The sequence below is a fragment of the Lygodium microphyllum genome, chromosome 3, assembly GCF_053477565.2.
Source record: "Lygodium microphyllum isolate KBCC chromosome 3, Lygodium_microphyllum_v1.1.10, whole genome shotgun sequence".
Classification (NCBI taxonomy): Eukaryota; Viridiplantae; Streptophyta; class Polypodiopsida; order Schizaeales; family Lygodiaceae; genus Lygodium; species Lygodium microphyllum.
The window spans coordinates 39,180,575-39,207,827 of NC_141137.1; the positions used below are offsets into that span (position 1 = coordinate 39,180,575).

Here is a 27,253-nt window from a genome sequence, read left to right on the forward strand (position 1 = left end):
TATCCACTAATTGATCTACAATTTGATCAATGAATGATAATGGATAGTAGTCCTTAACCGTTTGCTTATTAAGCTTTCTGAAATCTATGCAAGCTGAATCTAATTATTCTTCTTTTTCCTAATAACAACTGGCGAACACCACTCTATGTGTTGTACCTAAAATATTAGGCCAGCTTTTTGTAATTTGTGTAACTCCTCAAATAGTCTGTCCCTTAGTTTGAAAGGTATATATCTTACTTTTTGTCACACAAGGTGGCTACCTTCCTTTAGGGGAATGGTATGAATAGCCACACTGGGAGGAATACCTCTCAACTCGTCATAACTCTAAGCAAAGATGTTGTGAAGTAAAAGTCGAATGCCAAATGAGCAAGCAAAGCTAAAAACATAATGTGAATGACATCCAAGTATCCAAGACACATAAAGCATAAGCTAGGGCATGAAACCTAATAGATTCTTCAAGCCCATAACTATATTAGAAATTAAAGTAACCAAGGCATGTAACCACAACCAATATCAATGTAATTGAGTGCAAGTCTCAGCTCAAAAGCATGCCATAGCATATTGGGAAGTATATAATAATCAAACTAATGTTACATTGATAGAGTATCCTGTAAATCATCAATGAGCATTGGGCATAAGCTTTTCACTGATAAATGCTTGTTGCCATGTTATTACATCAATGAAATGATTGTGAAATTTATTGTTTGCTATCAAACATGCATTATGAATTTATTGTTTGCTATCCAAAAACTAGAATAATTCTTATGTATGAAATTTTTGTTGTCCAAACATGCATTGTGGAATTTACTATTTGCTATCTAAACTAGAACATATACACTTAGAATCTTATACTAGTATAGTAGTATAGTGCAAGTGCACTAGGGTATGGTTATGTGGGAAAATTATGTGGGATGGTTAGGTGCATAGGTGGACTATGGAGTGCAAGGATATATGGTGAAGTGCAAGGGTATACACTAGTGCATAAGGTGAGTATATGTGTGCAAGGGTATACACTAGTGCATAAGGTGAGTATATATGTGCAAGGTACTTGTGCACTATGGATACAATATTATCAATGAACAATTACGGCATGCATAAAACCTTGCTCAAATCATTCTATAGCAATATTATTCTTCATGCATCAGAGTACAACTATTAAGGCTTGCTTCACTTAGTTAATTCTTTCTTTTTTCCCAAGTTGAGAATGCATACAAGAGTACTTCCTTCCCTTTCTTTTCGTATCTATCACTTCACTTTCTTGGCACTAGATCTATTTGAAAAATGCGGTACAAAAAGTGGGGCACTTCCTAGTCTTCATATCCACTTTGATCATGCTCAAATTAATGTCTTGGGTCCCCAAAACAATCCATTGTATATCCTCTAAAGGCTTTTGATAAATCCCTTTCAAGTGAGGTATACAACAGAATCTTCATGAAACATGATCGTGGAATGTATGCATTGAGCATATACATAGGTAAATACACTCTCATAGGCATACAACTCAAATACTATCACTAACAATCTTCCTTAGAGTTTTCAATAACTAGATTTTGATCTACATGACAACATCATCCCTCGTCAACATCCTGGTAGTTGAAAAGAAGGGGTATACAAAGCCCCTATATAGTGCATAAGTATTGGTCCATTGAAGTGAACAAAGGCATCTCTCCTATTGTGTGCGAGTTTCTCATTTGAAGAAACAATCATGATGCATACTTCTTCTTTTGACCATTGTTCAAAGGTTATAAACCAAAGAAGCTTCAAAGTTGGCACAATGTCTCCTCTCTCTTACTTTTAAAAAATCCAAGTCTTTAACTTTTGACTATCACAAATTACCCTAAACTTTTAAAAAATCGTTCTCAAGTATTCAAAGTAAGTTAAAAAATTCTCTTGATCTTTTGTTTCCCCCAATTAGTTCTGGATTACATTTATGCACTAAAATGTTATTTGTATATGTACTATTATTCATTTTCTAGTTTTTCTATTTTCATTTATAGTGAGGACTCTATATACAATTTATATATTTTATTTTATTCTCCCAATGTCGGATTTAAGTTTAAACCCATTAAGCCTTGTCCTATATTGAGTACCATACATATCTTCCAAAAGATAAGTGCAATTGGGGAAATTATTATACATCCTAAAAGAAGGTACTTCCAATTTTTGTATAAACTTAGAGTGAAATGTTGTGTCCTATTACCTTTTTATCTCACTCCAACAATTCATTATATGTATATCCTCTTTATCATGTGCATTCAAGGCCTATTTACAAAAATCATTGTTTATAAAATTTTCATCTATTCACATTTTAATCTTTAAGACATTAGAGTTATGGCCAATATTTTCCACTTAAGTTAGGGTTAAGGTTGTGATTAGGACTTTCTACTTAAGTTGAACATCCTACCCTATTTTTTGTGCTCTTTACTAGTCCTTCTCTTAGTCAATGCATATAGGATAGCTTAATCCTTGAATTAATTATATCTAGTCTTGGATAAAAAGGGATAGACATTGCTTTCAACTCTCATGACCATTGTGATGGCTCTATAAGAACAAGAATATCTCATTGTCTAACCTTTCATGACCTTGGCTCATCATGTCAACTCTCTCCTAACAATAATAATAGAGCATTGTTAAGAGAAATATGGAAAAAGGAAAAGAAAGGTGGATGAAAAGTTGAAGGGATAAGGAATACTAGGAGATTCTCTCATAAATGAGATATCTGAGGGGGGGAGGGAAAGGGGGTGCACTCATAAATATATATTTGTATCATATGGATTTAACATGAGAGATTATTCAAATACCGTATTTTCACCTTTTACATACACAAGGGAGCTACATATGTATATCTATAGTTTGCTAGATCACCCTTTTTCTTGCTATTATCTAAATACTTATACTCATTATTTTGAGAGAGAGAGAGAGAGAGAGAGAGAGAGAGAGAGAGAGAGAGAGAGAGAGAGAGAGAGAGAGAGAGAGAGAGAGAGAGAGAGAGTGTGTGTGTGTGTGTGTGTGTGTGTGTGTGTGTGTGTGTGTGAGTGTGAATGTGAAAGAGTGGGAGAGATTCAAAATGAGTGACAATCAACTAAATTAGTCCTTTCTTTGACGTATTTATCTATTCTTGCTTTAAAGAAGTTATAGGGGGTTAAAGGCTTCATGTGCCTAGTTGGCTACATTTGCTTGTACTTATCACCCGCACACTTGTACAATGTAGGTAGCCTCCATCCACCATCACTATCACTTTATTATTTATTCTTTACATAAAAATAGAATAAGAGAAGGTAGGTCACACATTGTGATAGTTGGAGTCCCCACATAACTCTCTTGCTTGAGTCTCCATAGCTTTTGCTTGTTTTCTACTTTTTCTTGTGCTTTGACTCTTGCTCCATCTTTCAATTGGTATCAAAGTGGAAATCGAGGAGTTTGTGACATTGCATTTAGTCTAAAAAGAGAGCTTGACGTATAGCTTTCATGGAAGCTTCATTTCTATCCATTTGAGGTATGCATTGGCTTCCTTACCTTCAACACTTATTGTAGGCTAGTTGTTGAGCTACCTAGGGCTTATCTAAGGTTTATTGAGTGCTTGTTGAGTTGAAAAGAAAATATTCTATCCATTTTGAGTGGATATAGAGCATGTTAGAAAATTCATGGATTATGACAACTTCATATAAATTTTGTATTTTGGCCACAACTTTTGCATACGATATTGGATCGAGATTATTTATATAGCTTAAAACAAAAGCACGACAATAACTATAGATCTAAGAATTTAAGACTTGATTTTGTGTAGTTTTTAGTTTGCTATTTTACATGTAACAAAACATTTCTAGTTGGGACAACAAGCATTCATAGTTAATGTCTATATATTGAATGTCTACATGCTATTTGGGTATGCTACATGGTTATGGTGATGCTTACCATTGTTCTTTATGCCTTAAAATCTACATCATAGATTTGAGCTTGATTGATTGCATTTGAGTAGTGGCTATTTGCTTTAGTGATTTCTACTTGCGAGCTTAAAGACTTAAGGTATATGCTCCTCAATGTATACATGCTGTATTTTCAGCCCCCATATCCTATGAGCTCTTTGAATTGAGCTTCATTTGCTACTTGCATATTCTATATTTTCTTCCTGTGGGGGTACTTGATATTTTTTTCCATAGATCTTGGTTCATTTGAGTGAGTGGGAAACTATTTTATGATATCATGGTTTATGCATATGTTGACATTGTAGAGGTTTGAAACTCTAGACTAATTTTTCTTTGACTTAGACACCTTGTATTTCTTTGTTAGTCATTTGTTATGCTAGAATGTTAGAATATACTCATATGAATATATAATTAGAGAATATCTAGGAAGAGAGTATCTAAATATTTAGGAGAACTAGATAAGATAGATCTAGAACATGTGGAGGGTACTTTACTAAGAAGATCTACCATATCCACACATTTATTGTATATATATGTGTACTCTAAACTATTGCAACGTAAGTATGTAAGAAAGTGTACATTACAAGTGTGTGTTTCATTCTCCATCTCATTGTGGCATTGTCTCTCTCTCTTTCTCTCACCATCACTTTCACTACATGGTATTAGAACGCACCAAGCTCCTAAGGACCTAGGTTATTAGCTTTTGGCTTTTGTCTACTTAATTCATCCTTACATTCATTTCTTGCATGAAATCAAAATCAATTTCTTTGTATATAGAAAATTAGTATTTGAATTAATGTCAATGTAAAAAAACCATATCCACATGCACCTTACCTTCATTATCTTAATCTCATTTTATTTTGTCCACCTGCTTCTTGTCTATTCTTATAATCTTCACCTACTCTCATCTTCTTCATTATCACCTCTCCTTTAGAGAGAGAGATTTCCTATTTACCTATCTCTTCCCTAACTTTTGCATCCTCTTGGACTTTACCTACCTGTTGTAAAGCTCTTCAATCATTCCATCATTATAATCATCCTCTTGCACATCCATTTACTTCCCTACTCTTTTTAGAGAAACACTATATTAGGGAATTTGGGAAATTTCCAATATAATTAATCATTGGCCACATGATCAAACCTTGTCTCCTTACTTGAAAGTGGGGTCTACCCGATTGACTATATAGGTTCTCTTTCCAAGTCCCACTTTGAAGCATGGGTTAAGATTTACTCACATGGTCAAATCTTTAACCCTTATTTGAAAGTGTGACTTGGGAGATTCCAAAATTCTCTAATATGGTGTTGAGAGAGTGCTTGAATATTTTAAGGCTTTAACAATCCACCAACTTGACATTTGTAACTTGTGACACATGGCTAGCTCTAGCGGTTTGATTCTCATTGTTACAGCTATTTGACTTGGCAAACACAAACACGCCTACCTTTGGAACATCATGACATGAATAGTCCATCGATATTCATCATCAATGTAGCTCAGCTAGCTATCAAATTGACAATCCAAACATCTTTAGTAATTCATGTAATCAATTGTAATTCATGACTCATATCACAGCATCGACATGCAATCATTAGGCAACTCTACAAGCCAACATCAACACATTCTCAAGTAGCAGAAACTATGACATCTTCACCTGCAAAAACTATACATGCTCAAGAGAAGGTATTACTTGTGGTCATTATCTTCAACAAGTGATTGGTAGCTAGAATAATCCACATCAACTTATATTTTTAGTGATAAATTTAGTAGCCATTATAGCAGTAAATAGCTTGATATATTGTAGGATCAGTCAACTTCTAGATCAACACCAAGATTTATTTACAAATCACATTAGATAAACAACTTGCATGAAAGGAAGCCCCATCCCAACAAGATCCATGGCTACTATAGTTCATACCTTACCCCCTTTGTGGCCCCACTCACCCACCAATCTATTACACACTTGTCCTCAAGGTTATTTCTCCCCATAGCATATGTATTTCATTGATTTCCCTGTCAACCTTATCCCCAAAGGTATCTTCTTCTAGCAATAAACCTGATCTTTTTCACACCACTCCAAGGCTTCTCATTATTCCCATTAATCCCCATCTCCTTTTTTTGAGCCTTATGCACATCATATCCTTCTCTCATATCTTATCCTTGTCAAAAGGCATCATGCAATACATATGTTTCATCCTTGTATCTTCATGAAGTCCATTGTTCACTTTCTCTTGTCAACTAGTGGAATACATAGAAAACTCTTTGATGGACAACCCCAATCCTCTACCAAATGAAGGCCCCTCATACCCACATCTCTCCCATGACTCTTCCATTTTGTGCTCTCATGCTCTCAAGTCATCCATCCAAGCATGTTGTAGCTCTCTCGATCACTTTCAATACTACAACATTTGTTACTCCTTTTAATCTCTCCTCTTGCATCCCAAAATAGAGGACTCTATCTCAATTGGAACAACAATTGAAGAATGGGACACCCTTTGTACTCTATATCTCGAGACCCAAGAAGCCATTGTCTATGGACTCTCTATCAAATTGTGTTCTTTTAGACTTTTGGATGGTATTTTAGTGGCAAGAAGGTAGCAAAACCCTGTCACTCTCTCAATTGAAAACATGGACACTTCTATCATTGATTATCAACTCTTATTGGATATTTTTACCAACCTTTAAGGTCACTCCCTCTCATCACATGCATTGCTTTCACTTCTATCCTATTTCCTTACAAATTTTCCTTAACATCTAGTATTTATCTAAACTCCACTACTTCAATCTCAAGATCATATCACGGTCCTTATCTTACACTCTCTCTATGGGATCAATTTTCTCATATTATTATAGTCACACACACACACTCCACTTCAATTGTGTGCCATTATCTCTTGAACACACACACACACACACACTTGGCTTCCACATATATATTTAGGATTCTCACAGTGTTTCCATATTCACATCAAAATCGTATCTCCTTGAGTACCTCACTATCACATCACTATTACTCAGTGTGTAATCCCTACACATGCTATTATCCTACCATCACATTCCATCCACACCATGTTTAATTAACTCCCAATCCACCAAATCATCATTTCTATCTATCCTACTCTATCTTACCATCCACATAGTTGCCTTCCTCCTACAATCATATTGCTCTAATTGTATACTCAAATCTCAATCATCAATCTACCCGGCAACAATCTCATCAACAATCTCACATTGACCTCAAATGAGGGGAAAGGAATGGATAAGTACAAAGAAATGCATAAGCACATTGATACAAACTACTTAATATGGATAACAAAGCACATTGATACTAAGTAGACACTTGTATTCAACATTGTAATGCTTCCTATTTGTGGACATTGGATCTATCTTCTTCTTGTTGCATTCTTTTTGGCTTGGTTTGAAGTTTATTTGCTATTATTATATCAACCTAAACACTTTTTTTTTGGCAAATATAATGGCAAGTACTTCAAATGCTTTCAATGACAATGCCATCTTCAACATAGAGAAGTTGGATGGCAATAACTTCTAGTATTGAAAGACTTGAATATGACAAGTATTGATGTAAAAGAAACAAGTCAAGCCATTAAAATTAGAGGGCATAAAGTCTAATTTTTATGATGCACAGGAATGAGAAGAGCTTAACAAGCTATGCAAGTATACCATCATTTTATTGTTGTCAAAGCAAGTATACTTTAATGCCATTTAGTCTCGAGGATGGTGCTTATGCATTTTGGAAAGAGATTTGTGATCTTTATGATAAGCAAAGTCTACAACTAAGTTGTATTGGTTTAAGAAACTCGTGGATATTCACATGAATGGAGAGACGTCTATATCTTCTCATTTAAATACTTTTCATTCCATTTTTAGTTAGCTTGCTTTGTAGGGTCTTAGGTTTGAGGAGAATGTCAAGTCTCTTTTCTTCATTGTCATGCTACCTCAGTCTTAGAATATATTCTGCACTGTTATGAGTGCAAACCCTCTTAAAGATGGCATTCAGCTCAAGGATATAGAGGGAACTTACAATGAGAGGCATACAAGGTAATGGGAATAATAATCGTAGTAAAGACTCACAACCCAATAGAGGTAAGTCTAAGTCTCATGGCCAATCATATAGTAAGTCCCATAGTCCTAAATTCCTCTCTTACTTGTCACTATTATGGGTAGCAAGGCCACATAAGGCCATAGTACCATAAGATGCACAATAAAATATGTGAAAAAGACAAAGGGAAAGCATAATATAATGATAAATCTTTTAATGATTGTAGCATCATTCCTAAGTCTAGTCTTAAGATAGAAGAGATAAATTTCTTGGATTATAGCTCAGATAATCATGTACTTGTTACTTCATCACTTGAAGCTACTTAATTGATTGATGCCCCATCTTTGTACTCTCAATATTGGCTTCTTGATTTGGAGGCTTCATTTTATGCTACTCCACATCATGATCGGTTTTATACAAACTATACTAAAATAGGTTTGGTTAGACTAGGAGATCACAGTGGATTGGATATTATTAGCATAGGTGATGTGAAATTTTAGTTTGATATTGGTGATCCATTTTGGTTCATGATCTATGCGATGTCTTAGATTTGACTTAAATCTTTATCTTTGCTAGACAATCGGATGATGATAGGCACCATGTCTCTTTTGTCATGATTTTGCATGGAAGATTACTTGTGGTAGTCCTTTTTTTTAAGAGGTGCCAAGGTTGGTAGTCCATATCCCTTGCTTGTATTTGGCTCCATTGATCATGATTTGATTGTGCCTAATCTTCCTCATATATCTCTTTGGGATTTCCATCTTCGATACATGTCCCTTAAAGGATTAATGAAAGTACTCACTCATTTGTAGTATTTATCATCTCTTAACTACTAATGTTTTGACTATTATGATCATTATTTATATGGCAAGAAACTCATAACTTGCATGAAAAGTCTAGTTCTACATGTGTGGGTGAACCTTTGGCTCTTGTTTATTTATATGTTTGTGGTCCCATATCTTATCAACCATTAGGTGGTACTAAATACTTTGCAATATTCATTGATGATGATTCACATAAATATTGGACCTATCCTATTAAGTAGAAATTAGAGATGTTAGCTATATTTTGTATTGTTTTTATTATGATTGAGATTCAATCTAGACATAGGTTGAAATGCGTATGATCTAACAATGGGTGTGAATATGTCTCTAAGGTACTTGAGTAATTTTGTGATAGGAGGGGTATTAAGCATCAATCGATCACTCCATACAGCCCATCCTAGAATGATATTATAGAGTGCATAAATAGGACTGTTCAAAAAAGAGTCTATAGTGTGCTTAGCCATATAGGCTTATTACCATACTTTTTGGATGAGCTAATTACTAATGTTGTTCATTTGATTAATAGATCCTCATGCATTGCTCTTGGTGATAGAGTTGCAAAGGAGGTATGATTTGGTAAACCTCCCTCGTACACACTTGAATGTCTTTGGATGTGAGTCTTTCTACCATATTCTCAAATAAAAATAAAATAAGTTGGATCCAAAGTCCATCAAATGTATCTTTATTGGACGTAATGATGCAAGTGAGATGGACTATCATCTTTGGGATCTGTACGCTTGTAAGGTTATCCATAGCCATGATATTGTATTCAATAAGAAAAATATTCATATAAGACAAGAGCATGTAGTCAAGATACATAGGGCAATCTTTTAAGAGGAGCCTCTTATTACCATGTGTAAATAGCCCTAGTTAAATAACGTACTACATTCGCTCATGGTGTAGGCCCATGATCGACTTGTTGTGTATGATCATGATGTTTGATAAGGAGGATATGCCATACATGCTTGACAGCCAATCTTGAGATACTTCACTAGAGCCTTATATCCTCTTGATTATTTTTCCTCTATGCATTATGTCATGTGACATATTTTGGTGAGCCCTTCACTTATGAGGAGGCTACGTACAAAGGTGATAGTCATTCTTGGGAGACCCATTAATCTGAGTATGATTCACTACCAAAGAACCATACATGGGCCATTAATTTGAGTATGATTCACTACAAAAGAACCATACATGGGATTTGGTTCATTTTCCTAATGGAAAACATGTATTGGATATACAAGCTAAAAATTATCCTTAATTGTCCTAAGATAGCATATAAGGCTAGATTGGTTACCAAGAAACTTAAGTAGAAGAGGGAAGTTGATTTTAATGAGATTTTCTCTCTTGTGGTCAAGATGACTATCCTACACTTGGTATTGACCTTGGTTGCACAGATAAATTTGGACTTGTACTAGATGCATGTGAAAATGGCTTTTCTTCATGGGGACTTGCATGAGGGTATCTATATGACATAGCCTAAAGACTTTGAGAAAAAGGGTAGGGAACACCTAGTATACAAGTTGAGAAAGAGTCTTTATGGACTTAAGTAGGCACCTAAGGAGAATGGTGTCATAATTTTGATGCCTTTATGCATTCATACGGTTACTTCCATAGTGATATGGATCCATGGACATTACACAAAGAATTTCTTTGATGATAGACTTATCATTTTGATGCTACATGCAAAACATACAAATGGTAGGAAGTCTTGTTGAGTGCTGAAATGATATGTTTTTTGGGCTAGCCTTCTCTCTTAGTGGACTCTATGTACATCATCAACTCTCTTTCATAAAGTTTTTCGAAGAGAGGAAAACTATCATTTGTCAAATTATTTATTCATGGGAGGGTATTCAACACGTCACCAGAATAATTATGAATAGATGAGCCTAGCAATGTCTTTGAAAGTTTTTAGACCACACTTGAATTCATGATTATTTAAGAATAAATCTTTTATTAATCCAAACCATATACTTTTCTAAAAATTCTTCTAGCTCTTGCTTTAGCTTCATGAATATTTCTTATTCTAGCAATGTAAGGTTCTCATCAAAGTTAAATTTTCTTATTGCCAACTTGTATGTTTGTCATATATGATATGATTCTAAACTCTCATTGACATATCTTTCAAGATGTCCTTGTCATGCAAAACAAAATTCCAACTATCAACATTAGAAGTAGATTATCTATTGATTTTCTCGAAATAGATTATACCTCATGCAACTTAAAGCATCCACAAATGGTCAACTAAGCAACCTTGTACTCACCAACAATACACCATGCCCTCAATCAAAATGCACACAAAGCATGTAAAAGAAAAAAGTGCATCCCTCCTCCACCAATAGCCTACATCTAACAAGGAAATAACCAGAAGAATAGTAGACATTAGAGAAGCCCACAACATCATCTCAAACTATGTCATTGTAGACGTGAAACAACATGGGTACAATATAGATTGTATGTCAACAACTATGGGATTGATAAGCACAACTCTTAAGTAAATCCTAATAACTATGACCGTCTCAATCCAACATTAGTGTGATCACAATATGTTTGTTAGTTGGACTTGTGTGTTTGCGCTAGGTGGCACCAATAAATATCACCAAATGTAAAAGGCAAAAGGGTAAATATAATAGCATATTCATTGCATCTTTTGTTGTTTGTCTTAAAAACACTCCAGGAAAAACAATATGTGAGATCATTTACTAGTAGCAAATAAAAAGCAAGCATCCCAGATTTCCATAGCATTTATAACTCACACCCACTTGCATGTGTTGGTGGAGGTTGACATGGCAACATTTTAATTGACATTGCAAACACGAGGGATACCACTTCTACTTTTCTTAAGTAGATGTAGAACCATGCTTTATTATTGTGGTAGATACCAATGGATAAGATTATTGCTACTAACAATTTAAGACTATCAAATGCATCAATTTGCAAGGTGCCTTCTCTCCTTGTAGGCCATCCAAGGAGAGCTTACAAGTGAATGCCATAATCACCCTCACTCCTAGTGTCTTAAACCATCTTTCAACCCTTCATACTCTCCAAATACAACCTCAAAGCTAAAATTACCTACATTAGGGAATATGGTTTATGCTCAAAGAAGCATACCATACAATTTTTTTCTCAAAAATAATATGGAGATGAATATTTAAGCCTCATTTCTCTATATTAAAAATTGGTGCTTAAAGATGTCATACAAGGTGCACTACCCTTTTGACATGCTATACTTGGAGAACATGACAAGGACATGCATGATAAATTGGTGCTTGAAGATCTACAGCCCAAAAGGTCCATCACCCTTTTTGACTTGCTCTAGTCAAAGAATATAATGCTAACATTAAAGAAATTATAGGGACTCTTCCCTCTACCTCCAAACATGAGTACTCTAGAAGTTTGCTATGTAAACTAGCCTCCACCAACACACAGCTAAATACACAACCCAAAGGAGGAACTCCACTTACCCTAGTCGGTTTGTGGCTTGTGTCAACTATGCCCCACCCCATTGTCCAAAGTGTATGCCATCTTAAAATCATTCCATCACATGTACATAGAATTGGCTTCTTTAGATGACATTGTTGCACTTCTCCCATCCTCTTATTACAAACAATATCAACTCTCAGTCCTAGGGCTATCTCAATCTAGGCATCATATTGATCTCACCTATCAAAAGGCTCCAAAAGCTTAGAATTGTTGAAGGTTGCATCACATATTAATCTCCTTATGAGGGAAGCAATTCCAAAAAATAATGTCATTTTGTTGTCTCACATAGTAATCTCATGTGAAGGAAGCAAATCCAAAAAATGGCAATGTTCCCAAAATATACAATACATTGTCAAATACATATTCTATGGGACTCACATAATTCAAAACACAAAACTTACATTGCAATTAGTACTTTGTGGTTGTTTTCTTAACCTTTTAATTGTGTTTCTTCTCTCTTCTTAGACATACTATTGAGTAGACATTGATGATGTAATAATTACACGACGCAACGAACAAAATCTGAGAAATAGATAGAGAGTACACAACAGATAAGTGAAAGGGATGAGAGGATCGAATGACCATGCACGAGCTATGGCGGAGAGCAAGAGCAAGAAAAGAGAGAGAGAGACAAATGGGAACTTCAACAGTCACAATGTGTGATCGGGCCTTCCTTTATTCACTATTCACTGAAAGAATAAAGAATAAGTGTGACGGTGACGGGTGCCCGCCACCTGCAATGTGTAGTGGCGGGTACTGTCAGTGTAGTAATACACGGGGTGGCACGGCGGAGGCGCATTTACCCCAACTTTTGAAAGGGATGAGAGGATCGAAAGACCATGCACGAGCTATGGCGGAGAGCAAGAGCAAGAAAAGAGAGAGAGAGACAGATGGAAACTCCAAAAGCCAACACTATGCATATATGCTAGGAGTCTCAATCAACTGTGAGCTGTCAGATGAACTAGCTGCCAAGATAAACTCATCACTGTCAAATGGCTCCTCAATCTGCGTAACATTGATCTCTTCGATCTTTACACTGGACTTCGCAGATACAATACTGCGATCAGAAGACTTTTCCTGCACTTTATCCTTCCCCTTGTCCTTGCGCTTCTCATTGCGCAACTCATGACACTGTGGTCTGATATGGCCCTTTTTCCCACAATGATGGCAAGTGACATTAGCGTTGCGCCCACATGACTTACTACGCGACTTTCCACGAGATTTGGACCGACCCTTCTGAGAGTCACGACCATGGCCATTCCTGCCTCTAACTATCAAAGCATGAGAAACACGAGAGGCATCCAAGTTCTTCCTGTTGATCTCTTCCTGCAGAAGAGCGCTCTCTACATCAGACAATTTCAGCTCAGTATAGCAGAAGCACACAAGGCAATACGAAAGATATCCCATGACTCTCCAAGAGTCCCAACCAAAAAGAGTGGGGTCACCTCATTGGAAAATGTCGTCGCATTCTCCTTCATGCACAGATCCATGAGCTGCTTGAGCCAATACATCTGACTAGCCGGGCTCTTCTTATCATAAAGATTCTTGATCTTTTCCCATAACTACCATGCGGTGTGTGCCTCATCCACTACATTGTAATGAACCTGCTCAATCAGAGAGAGTATGATTGTGGACTTACAGTATGCATCCAAGTCAAACCAGTCATCATTGCTCATACCTGCAGGCTGCTGCCCGCTCGATCGAAGTGGCTTTACATGGTTCTTCTGCACCAAGACCTGCCAAATTTGGCTCTTCCAATAGCCATAGTTGGTACCATCCAACTTTGTGATATTAAATATGGCATTATCAGTCGAAGAAGAAGCCATAATGTAGACTGTAAATGTAGAGACAATTCAAAAAATGCTTGCTGTTTTCTACTGTAAACAGCCAAAAAACCACTAAATCCAAGGCAAAATGACTAGGAAACTGACTGACAAGCTGTTGCCCACCAAGTACGAGGTACAGTACACCAAATCAAGACATTTCAGCATGAAAAATACAGCTCAGTCCACCAATAAATGCTTACTGTAATAAATTGCGGACATGCAATAATGAGAGTAAACTGTCCCAAAACTGGATCCAAAGTCAACTAGACAGTGCTAGGTCCAAATCCGGCATGAAAAGGACAAAGCAAAGCCAAATGACAGTGAAAATACATGAGCTTAACACCGAGACATGTCAAATAGCATCTGCCAGTAAGAGGCACACCCCCAGACAATCTAGGCAAGATGTACCTGCAACTGCCAAAACCTGACACAAATAGGTGTCTGCCCAAAATGAAAGCGGATCCAAAGCAAGAGACTCAGCTCATAAGCAATTCGGAGACCAAGACATACATCAATGCAACATCCAAAAGGTCGGAGGGTAATCCCAAAGTCTCAAAAAACATCTGCTCAAACTCGTAAGCTGCTCCAAGACATGAACTGCTCAAAGTCGGTCATGCATACACTATGCTCCCACTGGCACAAACGGCGTGCAGGCGAGCTAAAGAGCTCAAACAACCCAAGACAAAGTACCAGTGACAAGTGACCAAGTCAATGCGTCAGACGCATCCAAGAGAGCATGACATACATGAAGCAACTATCGTAGCAACCACTGAGCAAGACATAATCCAAATGGCAAGATCTCAGTCAAGTCAATACATCCTGTAGCAACCCAAAGTCAATATCCCTGTGAGTCAGAAGTGCTCAAAACTTCCAAATCAGAGCTCCAAAATATCTGTCAAGCATGGACGAACTAAGAGGCATCAACCACGGACAAAAGCATGTAATGCATAGAGCTTATCCGTCAAGTACAGACAATAGGCATAAGCGGCCCAAATACCAGTCAAGTCGACCAAACTGCCAATGACAAACCAATAACAACGGAGAAAATGCGATGCTCAAAAGCATTCCGAAATCACGATCATGAGTTCAAAGTCAATCCCCAAAGTGTAATACATCATGGCATAACCCATAGCATACATCTGGTATCGATAGAGAAGCAATACATGTGACAAATGAGCTTCAGCCCGCTAATGTACAGCAGCTCTAAACAGTCCAAAATTGTCAATTTCCAGCCCAACAACAATGCTAAATCATGGGCAAATCGAATGCATACATTCCCAAGATATTCGGGCATCAAGTAGGTCGCATACAGGCATCAAATAGCACAATCGAAATGGAGTGTAAGCAATAAATGCTAATGCCAATGTTGCTGCCCTGTTTTTAGCCTGTTATGACAGTCCCAAATCTGAAAAAATCAGCCGCGAATGATCAAGACCAATGCCCAAAGCTTGAATGACATCAAACATGAAGTCTAATAGCCCTCTTGATCAAGGTAGAGAGCAAGAAGCAATGGCCAAGTGTGGAGCTGAAGTAGACGAGTGCTAACAGCGTGAAAAAATGGCGCAATCTGTCCTATTGGTGCTGAACTTGTTGCTGCTCCACGTGGGCTGAAAGGGGGTAATGGGAGGCTCAAGAAGGGCCTATCAAAGGCCTATGACAAGCCTCTTTGAGCCTTGATAGGTGTAAGGCACAATATAAGGGGAATAAGCTTCAAGGGTTTGAAGCCATGGCTGCCCTTGCTGTTTGCAACATGTAGACTGAAATAAAACCCTGAAAGAATGATCAAATACCTCAATACCAATGCCTTGAAGGTACCTCAATAGATCGGGAAGGTGCTCAGGAAGCCGGGGAGTAACGGGAGCTCGGGAAGATCGGATATGGTTGCCGGGATGGAGATCCAATGCAAGAAGGGAGTCGATGCAAAGCTAAGCAAGCACCGAGAAGAGCTCGAGCAATCGGAAGCCAAGCTCTGATACCAGTTGAAAGGGATGAGAGAATCGAATAACCATGCACAAGCTATGGTGGAGAGCAAGAGCAAGAAGAGAGAGAGAGAGACAAATGGGAACTTCAACAGTCACAATGTGTGACTGGGCCTTTCTTTATTTACTAGTCACTGAAAGAATAAAGAATAAGTGTGACGGTGACGGGCACCTGCCACCTGCAATGTGCAGTGGTGGATACTGTCAGTGTAGTAATACACGGGGTGGCACGACGAATGCGCCTTTACCCCAACAATAAGAGAATTAAAAACTTTTACTCAACTCCAAACAATTGATACAAAGATGACTCTGTCCACCCGTGCACTTCCATTGTGAAGCTCAGATGGTACTCTAGACAAAAGATTGGTGAAAAGCTTAAAGCTAACTGCAACAACTCTAAGTAGATTAGATGAAAGATAGATAATTGATGGTTGTGAAGGGGTTTACTTTTATAGCCCACGAAGGTGGTTAGGTTGACCTAAACGATCTACCATATAAGCCTTCACTAGTCAGCTAGGGGAATATTCCCTTTACCATCGGATTGAGACGCTGCCACTTGACCCTCACCAAGGCGGCCGCTTCTGTGACTCTCGAACCCCAAATAAAAGCCCCTGATTAACTCCCTTCCCCCGCAATTCGATGCAATGTACCTTGAGCTACTATCAGCTTAACTACTCCGTCTAACCCAAAGATTAAACGCACAACACTCACCTTTTTGCCATCCGATTACATAGACCTCATCTAACATACAAGTTAAGACTCAACCAATATCCGAGCTCACATATGACGACTTCTCATAATGAGGGCCTTACAACTTTGAGCACTATGGATCATTGGTGGCACCTTAAGAGGGTGGTGCATTGAGCATATCTAACATATGAATGACTACTACCATCAACGCTGCCCCATCAATTCATGAAGCCTCCACTTGTAAAAGTTGTGCTCTCGTTGTTTAGTTGTCGAATAATTCAAATGAAACAAATATGAAGGTTATTCATATACAACAAGCTTAACCACAACCAGCTAGGCACAACTAGCTCCTACTTTTGTTTATACAAGTACTCTCTACATTGCTAGAGTGTTAAGATATTTGAACAATACTTGTATAGTTTTAAGTTAAGGCATGCTTAAATTTAAAAAGCATTCGATACTAAATTATTTAATGCTTCTTAAACAAATTAAACAATTTATATACAATCCTTAAGCCAAAAACTCGCTTTCATAACTCCAACCCAACTATCGTTTACCACAATGTGGCAAAATTGCCCATTTTAAGGGCGAGATACTGCACATGCCATATCTCATCAATACCATACAAAGTCATGAGCGTCCACCTATGATTACCTTATGCTAACATAAGCCAACGCGAAGGAAATCCGTAGCATGTTTGCACAGCTGCTAACAAATCTCAATCTCAATCTCACACTCTCTCTCTCTCTCTCTCTCTCTCTCAGACTTAGATGTAAATTGAACTTCTTGCCTCAAAATCTTGTAAAATACCTGTGTGCACTCCGAGTTACACAAGCCATACAAGCCCTCGTTTGAGACGGAACTAGGTAAATTGTTGCTTAAGGGTTTTATAACAGACCCCTGAATTGCAACTGATTAGGCTCTGTAAGACATGTAAGGTGGACCTACATATGTAGATCCCTGTTTACGGGGTTTGCAGCAGACCCCTAAATTTCACTTGATTAACAAGGAAGTCAACTAAGCAGTGCAATGACTCGGCCTTTGTCTTATCGAAACCTTGCAAGCACTGCCTTGATCTGCACCTGAGCTCCTCCACAAGTGCAATGCACCTCTCAATTCCAAGCAGACTCAAGTTAGATGGCAGATCAGCATTGCCTGTTTTCTCCCCATTCATGCAATTCTGACTAGCCTTCAAAACATCATCTACTACAGAGCACAGAATCCCCACAGAAGACCCAAACTCTCTGAGTTTCTCAATTTCGGCCTCTGTCGCCCCTCCGAGAATGGCACCACAAACAGCAGAACATCCTGTCAGAGACGCAACCTTACGGATGTGGATCTTCTGCAAATCGTGCCACTGAGATGGCAATTCGTCCTCCGCTGTGTCTTCTTCCAATGCCCTGCCTGCACCTGACTCCTCTGAAGATCTGCTTGAAGTGAGATCTAGAAACTGTCCGGCCACCATGCCTTCAGATCCGACAGCCCGGCTCAGCTCTGCAACGACGTGCAGAACCCTAGCTCCACACGCCTGAATTGCAGTGTTCTTCGTCACATGCTCAACAGCGAGTGCATACAGGGCGTCTCCCGCCAGGACGGCCATGGCCTCGCCGTAGACCTTGTGGTTTGTGGGGAGATCACCGCGCAGGTCGTCATTGTCCATGCAGGGGAGGTCGTCGTGGATGAGAGAAGCAGCGTGGAGCATCTCGAGGGCGCAGGCAGCCGGCATGGCGAGGTGCGGGGAGACCTGGAAAAGCTCGCAGGAGCAGAGGCAGAGGAGGCCATGGAGGCGCCTCTTTCCTGGTGTGGTATGGCGGGAGGCGTCTTCTGACGATGACGATACTGTTGATGCTGATGATGATGGCGATGGTGCAGGTGGAAGGAGGGAGTATCGCATGGCCTGGTAGATGGGCAGAGGCTCCTGCAAAGGCACTGCCTCTTCCAGAGCTTTGCTTATGGCATCTGCCTTGCTTGCTAAACCTGTAGGCAGATCTGTCCCCATTTGGAGCCACAGAGCGCAGAGCAGAAATATCAAAGTATCTGAACTCTCCCCCTAGCACCCTGTCACACACACGTAGTAGTTCTTATTTCACTGCTACTACGACAGCCCATAAGGTGCTACAATCGCCGCTCTAGCCATCACTCGCACACCTTGTGCACGACACTGCGAGGAATGCCGTCGATTACTAAGGTTAGGATCAAATTCTCTCTCGTTACAACTAGACAATCTTTCTAAATTGGGAAATTGACTTTTGTTGTGGACCCATTAGCCCCAATGGTAAAGGAACTCACATACAAATACATCCTTGTTGCCATCACTGATCACACATCACAAAAAGGGCAAAGGCTCAAGCCTATCACAATGCCGCTCATGCAAAAACCACAACCAAGTTCCTTTGGTAAAACACAATTTCTCGTATTAGATGCCCATTGAACCTTGTTAGTGATTAAGGTTCTCGTTTTCCAAAAATCAAGTGATTGAACACCTCGTTAAAATCTTTATGATGATACATTGGTATCCTCATTGTATTATCCCTAAGGTAATGGCTAGATGGAATCCATAAATGAAGTATTTTCTACCATGATGACCAAAGCATGTCAAAGCCTACCACTCTAACTAGGACCACAAGCTAATTGCCACACTAAGTGCATATCACACTACATATAATAAATCCATGAGTCACATCTCATTGGTGCTAACATATGGCATCGACCTTACAATGCAAGGAAGCAAAGTTTTTGATTCCAAGTCTCAGAGTAGGAATTTCCAAATGTTGGGCAATAGCACTCTAGCTACATACAACTCCAAGTTAGATCACCTCCACTAGAATTGACTCCTTGCTATCCATGCAATGATTATTGACAATTTTAGGTGCAAGGGGTGGTTGGACTAGTATGTCAAACAAATGTAAATGGCCTTATCTTAGTGTACTCCAACAAGGGATACAATTTAAAATTAAAATTTACAGGTCTTGGACTTTGCAAAGTCAAAGCCATCTACAACACTAGAATTATGGAGCTAGTCATGCTTCACATTAGGAAAAAAATGAACTCTCTTTTGTGCCTTTTACCCCCTCTCCCTCCTCTTCTCCTTAGAATAAGGAAAAGTGGGGAGAGGAATATAAAACACTACTCTTCTCTCTTCTCTCCCCACTTTTCCAACCTTGCGTTTCCTTTTTAACATTATCCACAAAGGATTGTTCAGATTCCTTCTCTCTCCTTGCAACCCAATAATAATTCTCAATTAGTGTTTGCTCTAAGAATATCCCTAGAAGAGACTCTACAAGTTGAGATGTGTAGAGCTTCCATGCTCTCACCCACTAAAAAATGTTCTTTTCAAATCTATATACCTAGCCCCTATTTCTAACTAGCATCCTACAACCTACTCCTGTCATTTTTTTCCTTAACACAAATATCCTCCATCCTCATAACTATTGTGGCCACCCTTGCTTATCATCAAAAACTTCCCTTTTAGCTTATTGAACTCATCACTCCCTTCTATCTATGTGCTCAAGATTCAAACAAGTACTTCATTTTTCCTTTTCTCATTAGGCTCTCTAGCCCCCTAGCTCCTCTATAATGTTCCGCATCTGTGTGAGCTTTCACTCAACCGCCGAGACCCACGGACCGCTTATTGTTTCAAGCGTTCCAAGCCGAGCACTAATGGCTACCTCTCACATAACCGACACACCATCCATATCTACGGGTGTAGTGAGCTTACCTCCGAGCTGTTCGAGTTACCTCCTCTCCCGCGCACTCCGGTAGCTCCACGATCCAAGTGCAAGCTTCAAGCAAGCTCGATCCTCCCGCTCCAAGCTCCAAGCTCCATTTCCGCGAGTAAGACAAGAGAAGAGAAGAGAAGAAGAGAGGAGAAGATGGAGTGCTTCTCCACCCCATGGTCCCTCACCCTCACACACTCACTCCCTCACACTCTCACACTCCCTCTCTCAAGCACAAGCTCAAGCAAGCAAGAAGAAGAAGAAGAAGAGGAGAGCTACTTTTGGCCACACACAAGAATGAGCTTCTCATTCACTTTTCAACTTTATATACAAAACCCTAAATCCCTTTTGGGCGGTCATCCCCTTTTACCCTTTTTACATGGCCGGCCGTAGCCTAGGCCATTTTTCCCATTGTCATTCTATCTTCCTAGATTCCTTTCCACCGCCTGTCTACATTTACAAATTGCACGGGTGAGAGCCTCGCGCTCTTTTACAAGATTTCAGGGTGTGCCTTTTCCATTTTAAAATGTGTCTTTCCCCTTCGACATTTGCCTTGGACTTTTGAGGTTGCCCTTGTGCTTTTGGTCTTTTTTCCTCTTTTTTCTTCAGTTGGGCTACCTTTTTTCCGCTTTCTTTTGCCTTCTTCATGTTGGGGTTAACATTACCCCCCTCCTAGACGAGTGTCAGTCCCATGGCACTCACCGTCGTAGGTAGCAGGCTGTAGCATGCACCGAAGACGTGGGTGACAAGGACGCCTATGGTTTTCGTGAAGGAGTGTTGGTGGTGGTGTGGCAGAAGGTCCGAGGGGCCTGTTGGTGGTCAAGGTGGCTGGTGGAAGGTTGTTGGAGATGGTGGTAGGGCTATTCTGTGTGGGGTTTGCATTGGTGGCCGGCACACATGTTGGTTTGTTGGGGATTCTGCACAGGACTTGTCGTATGGTGAGGGATAAGCATTCAGAGTTGGGTGTTGATGAAGAACGAATGACACTTCCGTTGTCGTAGAGTTCACGCAAGGGCTGCAGAACACGGGGTTCAAGGTACAGCAAGAAACGAAGCTAACAAGAAGATCACAATATATTTGAAGTCAAAGGTCAATATATAGCTTGTCAAAATGAGTTACAAGAAGCTCGTGTTCAGAAAATTCTGAACACATTCAGTTTTGCATACAGATTCTTGAATTCAGTTTTTCCATTGGCACTTGATAAATACTGTCTGTGAACAAATTTTCAGGAATCTTACTGCTTAAGACTTCAAACTACTTGATTCTCAGGGTAGATTGGAAGTAGGCTCTTGGGTTACATGGATATTTTCCCATGGACATCTCTTGCTTCATTTAAGTCCTTGAGCCTGTTATGACAGGCCTGAAGATACATTGCATGAATCTGTACAAAAGTCGCATATCTGATGGATGATATGGTGCTTTGCTGCAGAATAGATCCCAGCAATACATTAGAGAACTGAAAAAAACAATAGCTGCAGCTTCATCTTAAGACAGAGATCCCAAAAGCTTCTTTGTAAAGCAATCAAGCCGCGTACATATAGCACTACTGAACTGTCAGAAAAATCTGGCAGAGTTTTCCCTATAAAACGGCTTGAAAACCCGAAGAGCCAAATCCAAAATGGCTCAAAAGCTAATCTCCCACTGTACTGCTAAACTGTCTACGAGATCACAAGAGAACTGATCTGTCTCTGAAAGTGGTTAAACCACAACGCATAAGCCACAACAATGCCTTGGTAAAGTCCAAGCAGTTGCCTTGATGATATTGCTTCACTAAACACATCGAGGGAAGAGAGTATCGAAATCCTCAGGGCTGAATACCTGTGCGCATGTCTTGTTCGACACGCACTTCTTGCCCTCCTCGCACACCCCATTGAAGGCAGTGGCCATCGGCAGAGATGTGTAGACAAGAAGGGAAGCACCGAGCAGTAAAAGCAAGCCCCATGAGCACTTCATTTTGCTAGCACAAGCCCCATGCAAATGGGCCTTTCTGGGCCATCGACCAACCACAGGTGGTTTCATGCGCAACATTGGCAAAGAAGGCAGTTAGCTCTGTTTTCTGCATCAAGTCGCCACCGGTGGTGCAGAATCCCAAGGGCTCAAACATTTTTGCTGCCGTAATGAAGGAGTAGTAGTCCCAGAAACCTGGGGCATGAGCGATGGGCTGATTCCTTTGAGGGAAGAGCTGTATTTCCGAGAATCACCAGTACGAGCTTCAGCCTGGTATTTGGTTTTGCAAGTCCAGAGGGTAGAGGATGGATGTGCTCACAAGGCCTCCAACAGCGCCTGATGTGGCTTCTGTCAGATCATCGAAGCTCAATCCCATGGCGTCCAAAGATGAATTCAATTCTTCCGACTCCTCTTGCTTTCCTGCAGTACTCTCTGAGCTTTGTGATTGTTCCTATCAATCATCCATGGGAGTGGGCCTCGTGATGAGGCTATGAAGTCGATCGAAAGGGGAGGAAAGAAGACGACCAAGACGATGAATCATGGTCTCAATTCGAGTTGAATTGTGGCGCGAGACAGAGGAAACCGCCAAAGTTGCCGCTACTCTCTCCATTTTTCTCCATTCCCTCTCTGGTTTGAATTCCCAGTAAATGGCATAGCCTCTCTCATCCCCTGATTTGGAGCTTTCTTCCTCGTAATTCTTCTCACGATTAATTAATGTAATATAAATATAGCTTGTCTCTACTCAGTCTCATCACATCTCTCGTGAGAGAGATTCCGAAACACGGAGACGCAGACACAGAGAGAAACAGAGAGAACGAAGAGAAGTGGCAAGACCAACCGAAAGATGTCTGTCCTCCCGACTGTCGATGGAGGCCATGGCTTTTTGGTCGTCCTCAGAAATTTTTCAATCTCCCCTTCCGATACTCTCCTATGTCCTCCTTTTTCCAATCCAAGCATTACTCCCCCTCCTTTCGCCCCAGAAGCGAAAAAGAAGGAACCTTTCCTCCCATTCAAGCGCATGACAATCCATCTTTTTCCCTCCCTTTTGCCATTCGAATACTCTTTTCCTCAATTAGCCTCCTTTTCTCCCTTTTAGCATTTCTCCCTCTCCATTCGTGACCTCCCCATTCTTAGATGCTGATTTGCCTTAAAAGCGAACTTGATGTCCTTCCTAACAATACCACCTGTCCTATCACATTTATGGCCCCATACATGTACCAATAAGCCTGGCAATTTCTCTCGGTGCTCCATTACAAGTTTCAGCTTTGTCTTTTGAATTTCTTGTCCCTTTTTTTTTAAGACAGGTCACACATTCGCAGCTTTTGCCTTGTCAAACAAAGACTCCATTTCTTTTTAGCACTTCAATTGCTAATACATCTTCATGGCACTGTCAAAACATGGTTGGAGTGGTTTGAGGTCAGTCTTCTCAACTTCAGATAGTAACTCTAGAACATGATCAGTGTGCAATACATTTAAGGAAATATATACATTGGATGTAGTTTATTAAAATGCATCACGCAAACAATGAATCACACGCAGAAATTAACACAAATGCACAACAAAAATGGAGGTGTTCACGGCTCAGATGCGCAGCATCACGACATCCACCCCCTCTAAACCTGCGCATCCTCCGGATGTGCCAACTATCCAGGATCATTCAACTCCACAAACAGGTCAAGTCCATCTTCTGATTCTAGTGGACCTGTTTCTGCATCAGCTTCATCATCTATGTTTTCCGTCTCCTCTGCTTGCCTTTCTTCTACCTGCTCTTCTTCTGTCAATGCTTCAAGTGCATATTCTTCATCCTCTCTTCTCTTGAAAATCTTGACTCATTTTCCAGCAATAGGCACCCTCAATAATGTTCCATCTAATTCAGCCAGCTCATAAGTACCATTGTCAAAAACCTTTTTCACTTCATACGGTCCAAACCATCTTTGAACCATTTTTCTCATGCTACTATGCTGATTTTCTAGACTACTGTCGTAGACTAGAACCCAATCCCCTTCTTTTATGGCTCTAGGCCTCAAGCGATGCCTTAAATCAAACCTGTCCTTATTTCTGAGACGGGTTGCCTTCAAACGGTCAACAGCTAGCTGCACATCTTCCGTCCTTCTCTCTAGTTGACGAATCCGAAGGGCTAACAGCTCTTCCCTTGATAAATTCTCATGCCATGGAAGAACACTCCAAGTGAGAGCACAAATTTCAATAGGCATGACAGGTTTTTGCCCATACATCAACTCCGCAGGCATGTATCCAGTAGTCACACTATGTGTAGAGCAATCAGCCCACAATGCAAAAGGTAGCAATCTCGGCCAATCTCCAATCCGACCTCTACAAGCTTTTGCCAATGCTTTAACTATAGGCGGATGTCCTCTTTCACTTTTGCCATTTCCCTCTGGATTATAGGTAGTAGTAAGAGCCAATTTAATCCCAAGCCGTGAGAAGAATTCTCTAGCTTCATCAGCATCTAGCTCTCCACGATCAGCTGTAATCTTGCCTATACATCCATACCTGCAAAATATTTCTTCCAACAAGAATTTACATACTGTAGTGGTGGTCTTCGTCCGCAATGGTCTCCCTTCAACATAGTTTGTAAGATCCTCCCTAGCCAAGACAAGATATCTCATCTGCCAAAGTCCCACTGGCAAAGTAACCAAGTCTACCACCCACTTGTAATGGACACATAGTGGATAAGTTGGATGCAACTCATCACGATGTCGCACTAAAGAGTAAAGCTGGCAATCCCTGCAAGTCTCCACAAAGTGAGAAATATCTTTATACATCCCTTTCCACCAGTATCTTTCTTTGATTTTCTCATAGGTAGCCCACACACCTCTATGTCCAGCCCATGAGCTCTCATGAAACTCTCGCATAACCTGTATTTGCATCGCTACATCACAAACTACTCTCAAGGGCAAGCCTCCTCTCTTTCTTGGATGCTTCCAAAGAAAACCATCTTTCAAGAAATACCCATAAGCCTTCCTTCTGATTTTCTTGAATTCATCATCTGTCCAATCAGCTCTTCGAGTCAATGAACTTAGATATTGTCCAATTTGCAGCCACTCATCAACATAAAGTTCTTCAATAAAAGCTTCAACAGTAGATACATGACAATCATGAATAAGGACAGAAGCAGCAAACTCTGTCTCATCATCTTCTGCAAGCATTGACTCCTCATCCTCATATCTCGCTCTAGAAAGCATGTCAGCAACTGGATTATCTTTCCCTGCTATGTGTCGAAATTCTGGATTCAATGATTTGATATAGGCAATCCACCGAAGCATCGCTATATCTGGAGTCGAGCAACTAGTAATCATGCCAAGCAAAGGTAAACAATCTGTTTCCACAATAACTGAAGCTCCAATGAAATACCCTTTATCACACTTCAGTGCAGTGACTACTCCCCACAATTCTCTTTTAATCTGTGGATATCTCCTTTGTCACTCATTAAGAACTTTAGCTCCAAAGCGGATAGCATACCTATTTCCATCAGCATCATCCTGTCCCACAGCCCAACCTATACCAATAGGGCTAGTATCAACTGTCAACATGATCGGCCGTCCACACTGATAATCCGCCTTGCGTAGAGTAGGAGCTGATTGCAACAACTTCTTGAGCTTACGCATGGCTTTTGAATGCTTCTCATCCCAATGAAATTTATGCCCCTTTCGAAGCAGCTGATAGAGAACATCTGCAATATGAGCAAAATGAGGAATCCAAATCATGTAAAATACACAAGCTCCCACAAATCTCCGCACCTCTGAAGTAGTCGAGCAATACTCTGCAATCCTGTTTATGGCATCCACCTTTGCAGGAGAAGGCTTTCTGCCATAATATCCAACCATATGCCCAACTATGATGACTTCATTAACAGCAAAGACAGATTTCAGCCCTGAAAGTGTCAAATTTACCTCCTCTAATCGTGTCAAAATTTGCTCACAAGCATTCAAGTGATCAGCCACAAACTGTCTACATCCACGCAAATCAAGACTTTCATTCTTTTCTTCTTCTGCACAACCCTTAATAGGCACATCATCTAGAAATGGCATGGTATACTGTGGAATATAGTCTTGAAGAACTCTATGCATAGCATTCATCATATGAGCAACTGAGTTTGTAGCACCTTGTGGCAAGGTACACATCCTCACAAGACCAATAGGTGTCCGCATAGTAGTAATATCCCTGCTTTCCAAGGCAAGCTGAAACTGATCATAACCTGAATACAAGTCACCTAGTGAATAGATGGCTCGTCCTGCAAAAGCCTCAGCAAGTTCATCCACAACTGGACCTGTACCCACATTCCTGATTGTCACTTTGTTCACGGGCTGCATATCCTGAATAAATCTCAAAGTACCATTCTTCTTTGGTACAGTAAACCACCTGTTAGAATAAGGTGCAGAAGAGGGTTCCAAAATTCCCATTTTAATCTTCTCATTCAGCAACTCTATCAGCTTTGGCAAGTGTGCTTTAGGCACAGGTATAGGGCGTATATTCCATGGTACATGAGGAACAGTGAAGATGACCATAGGTGCAACCAATTCGGGACTAATGCAGCCAATTTCATGTGGAAAGAAAGCAAATGCCTTACCATGACGTCCAAGCATCTCTCTAAAACATTCTTTTTCCACTGGAAGCAAAAAATCATCATTTCCAATCTTCAATTCTGCAAGAGTTTCAACTGTAAACTTATGTCCAATATTCGCAGGATCCCTCAACATAGGCTGCTTCATAGCTTTCTCAATCTGTTCATCACTGTCAGAAGGAAGCGAGCCTGCAACCGGCTTAACCTTCTTATCAACTGTTTTAT

General features: G+C 39.9%; 1 protein-coding gene across 1 annotated transcript; it reads right to left on the minus strand.

Moving 5' to 3' along the window:
• Nucleotides 1-17,305: 17,305 nt before the first annotated feature.
• On the minus strand, nt 17,306-18,846 carry LOC148038247 (geranylgeranyl pyrophosphate synthase, chloroplastic/chromoplastic-like). The gene has a single exon (XM_087675395.1). It carries the CDS (start codon nt 18,780-18,782, stop codon nt 17,748-17,750), a length of 1,035 nt encoding a protein of 344 aa, XP_087531521.1. The 5' UTR covers nt 18,783-18,846; the 3' UTR covers nt 17,306-17,747.
• Between the last annotated feature and the right edge of the window lie 8,407 nt (nt 18,847-27,253).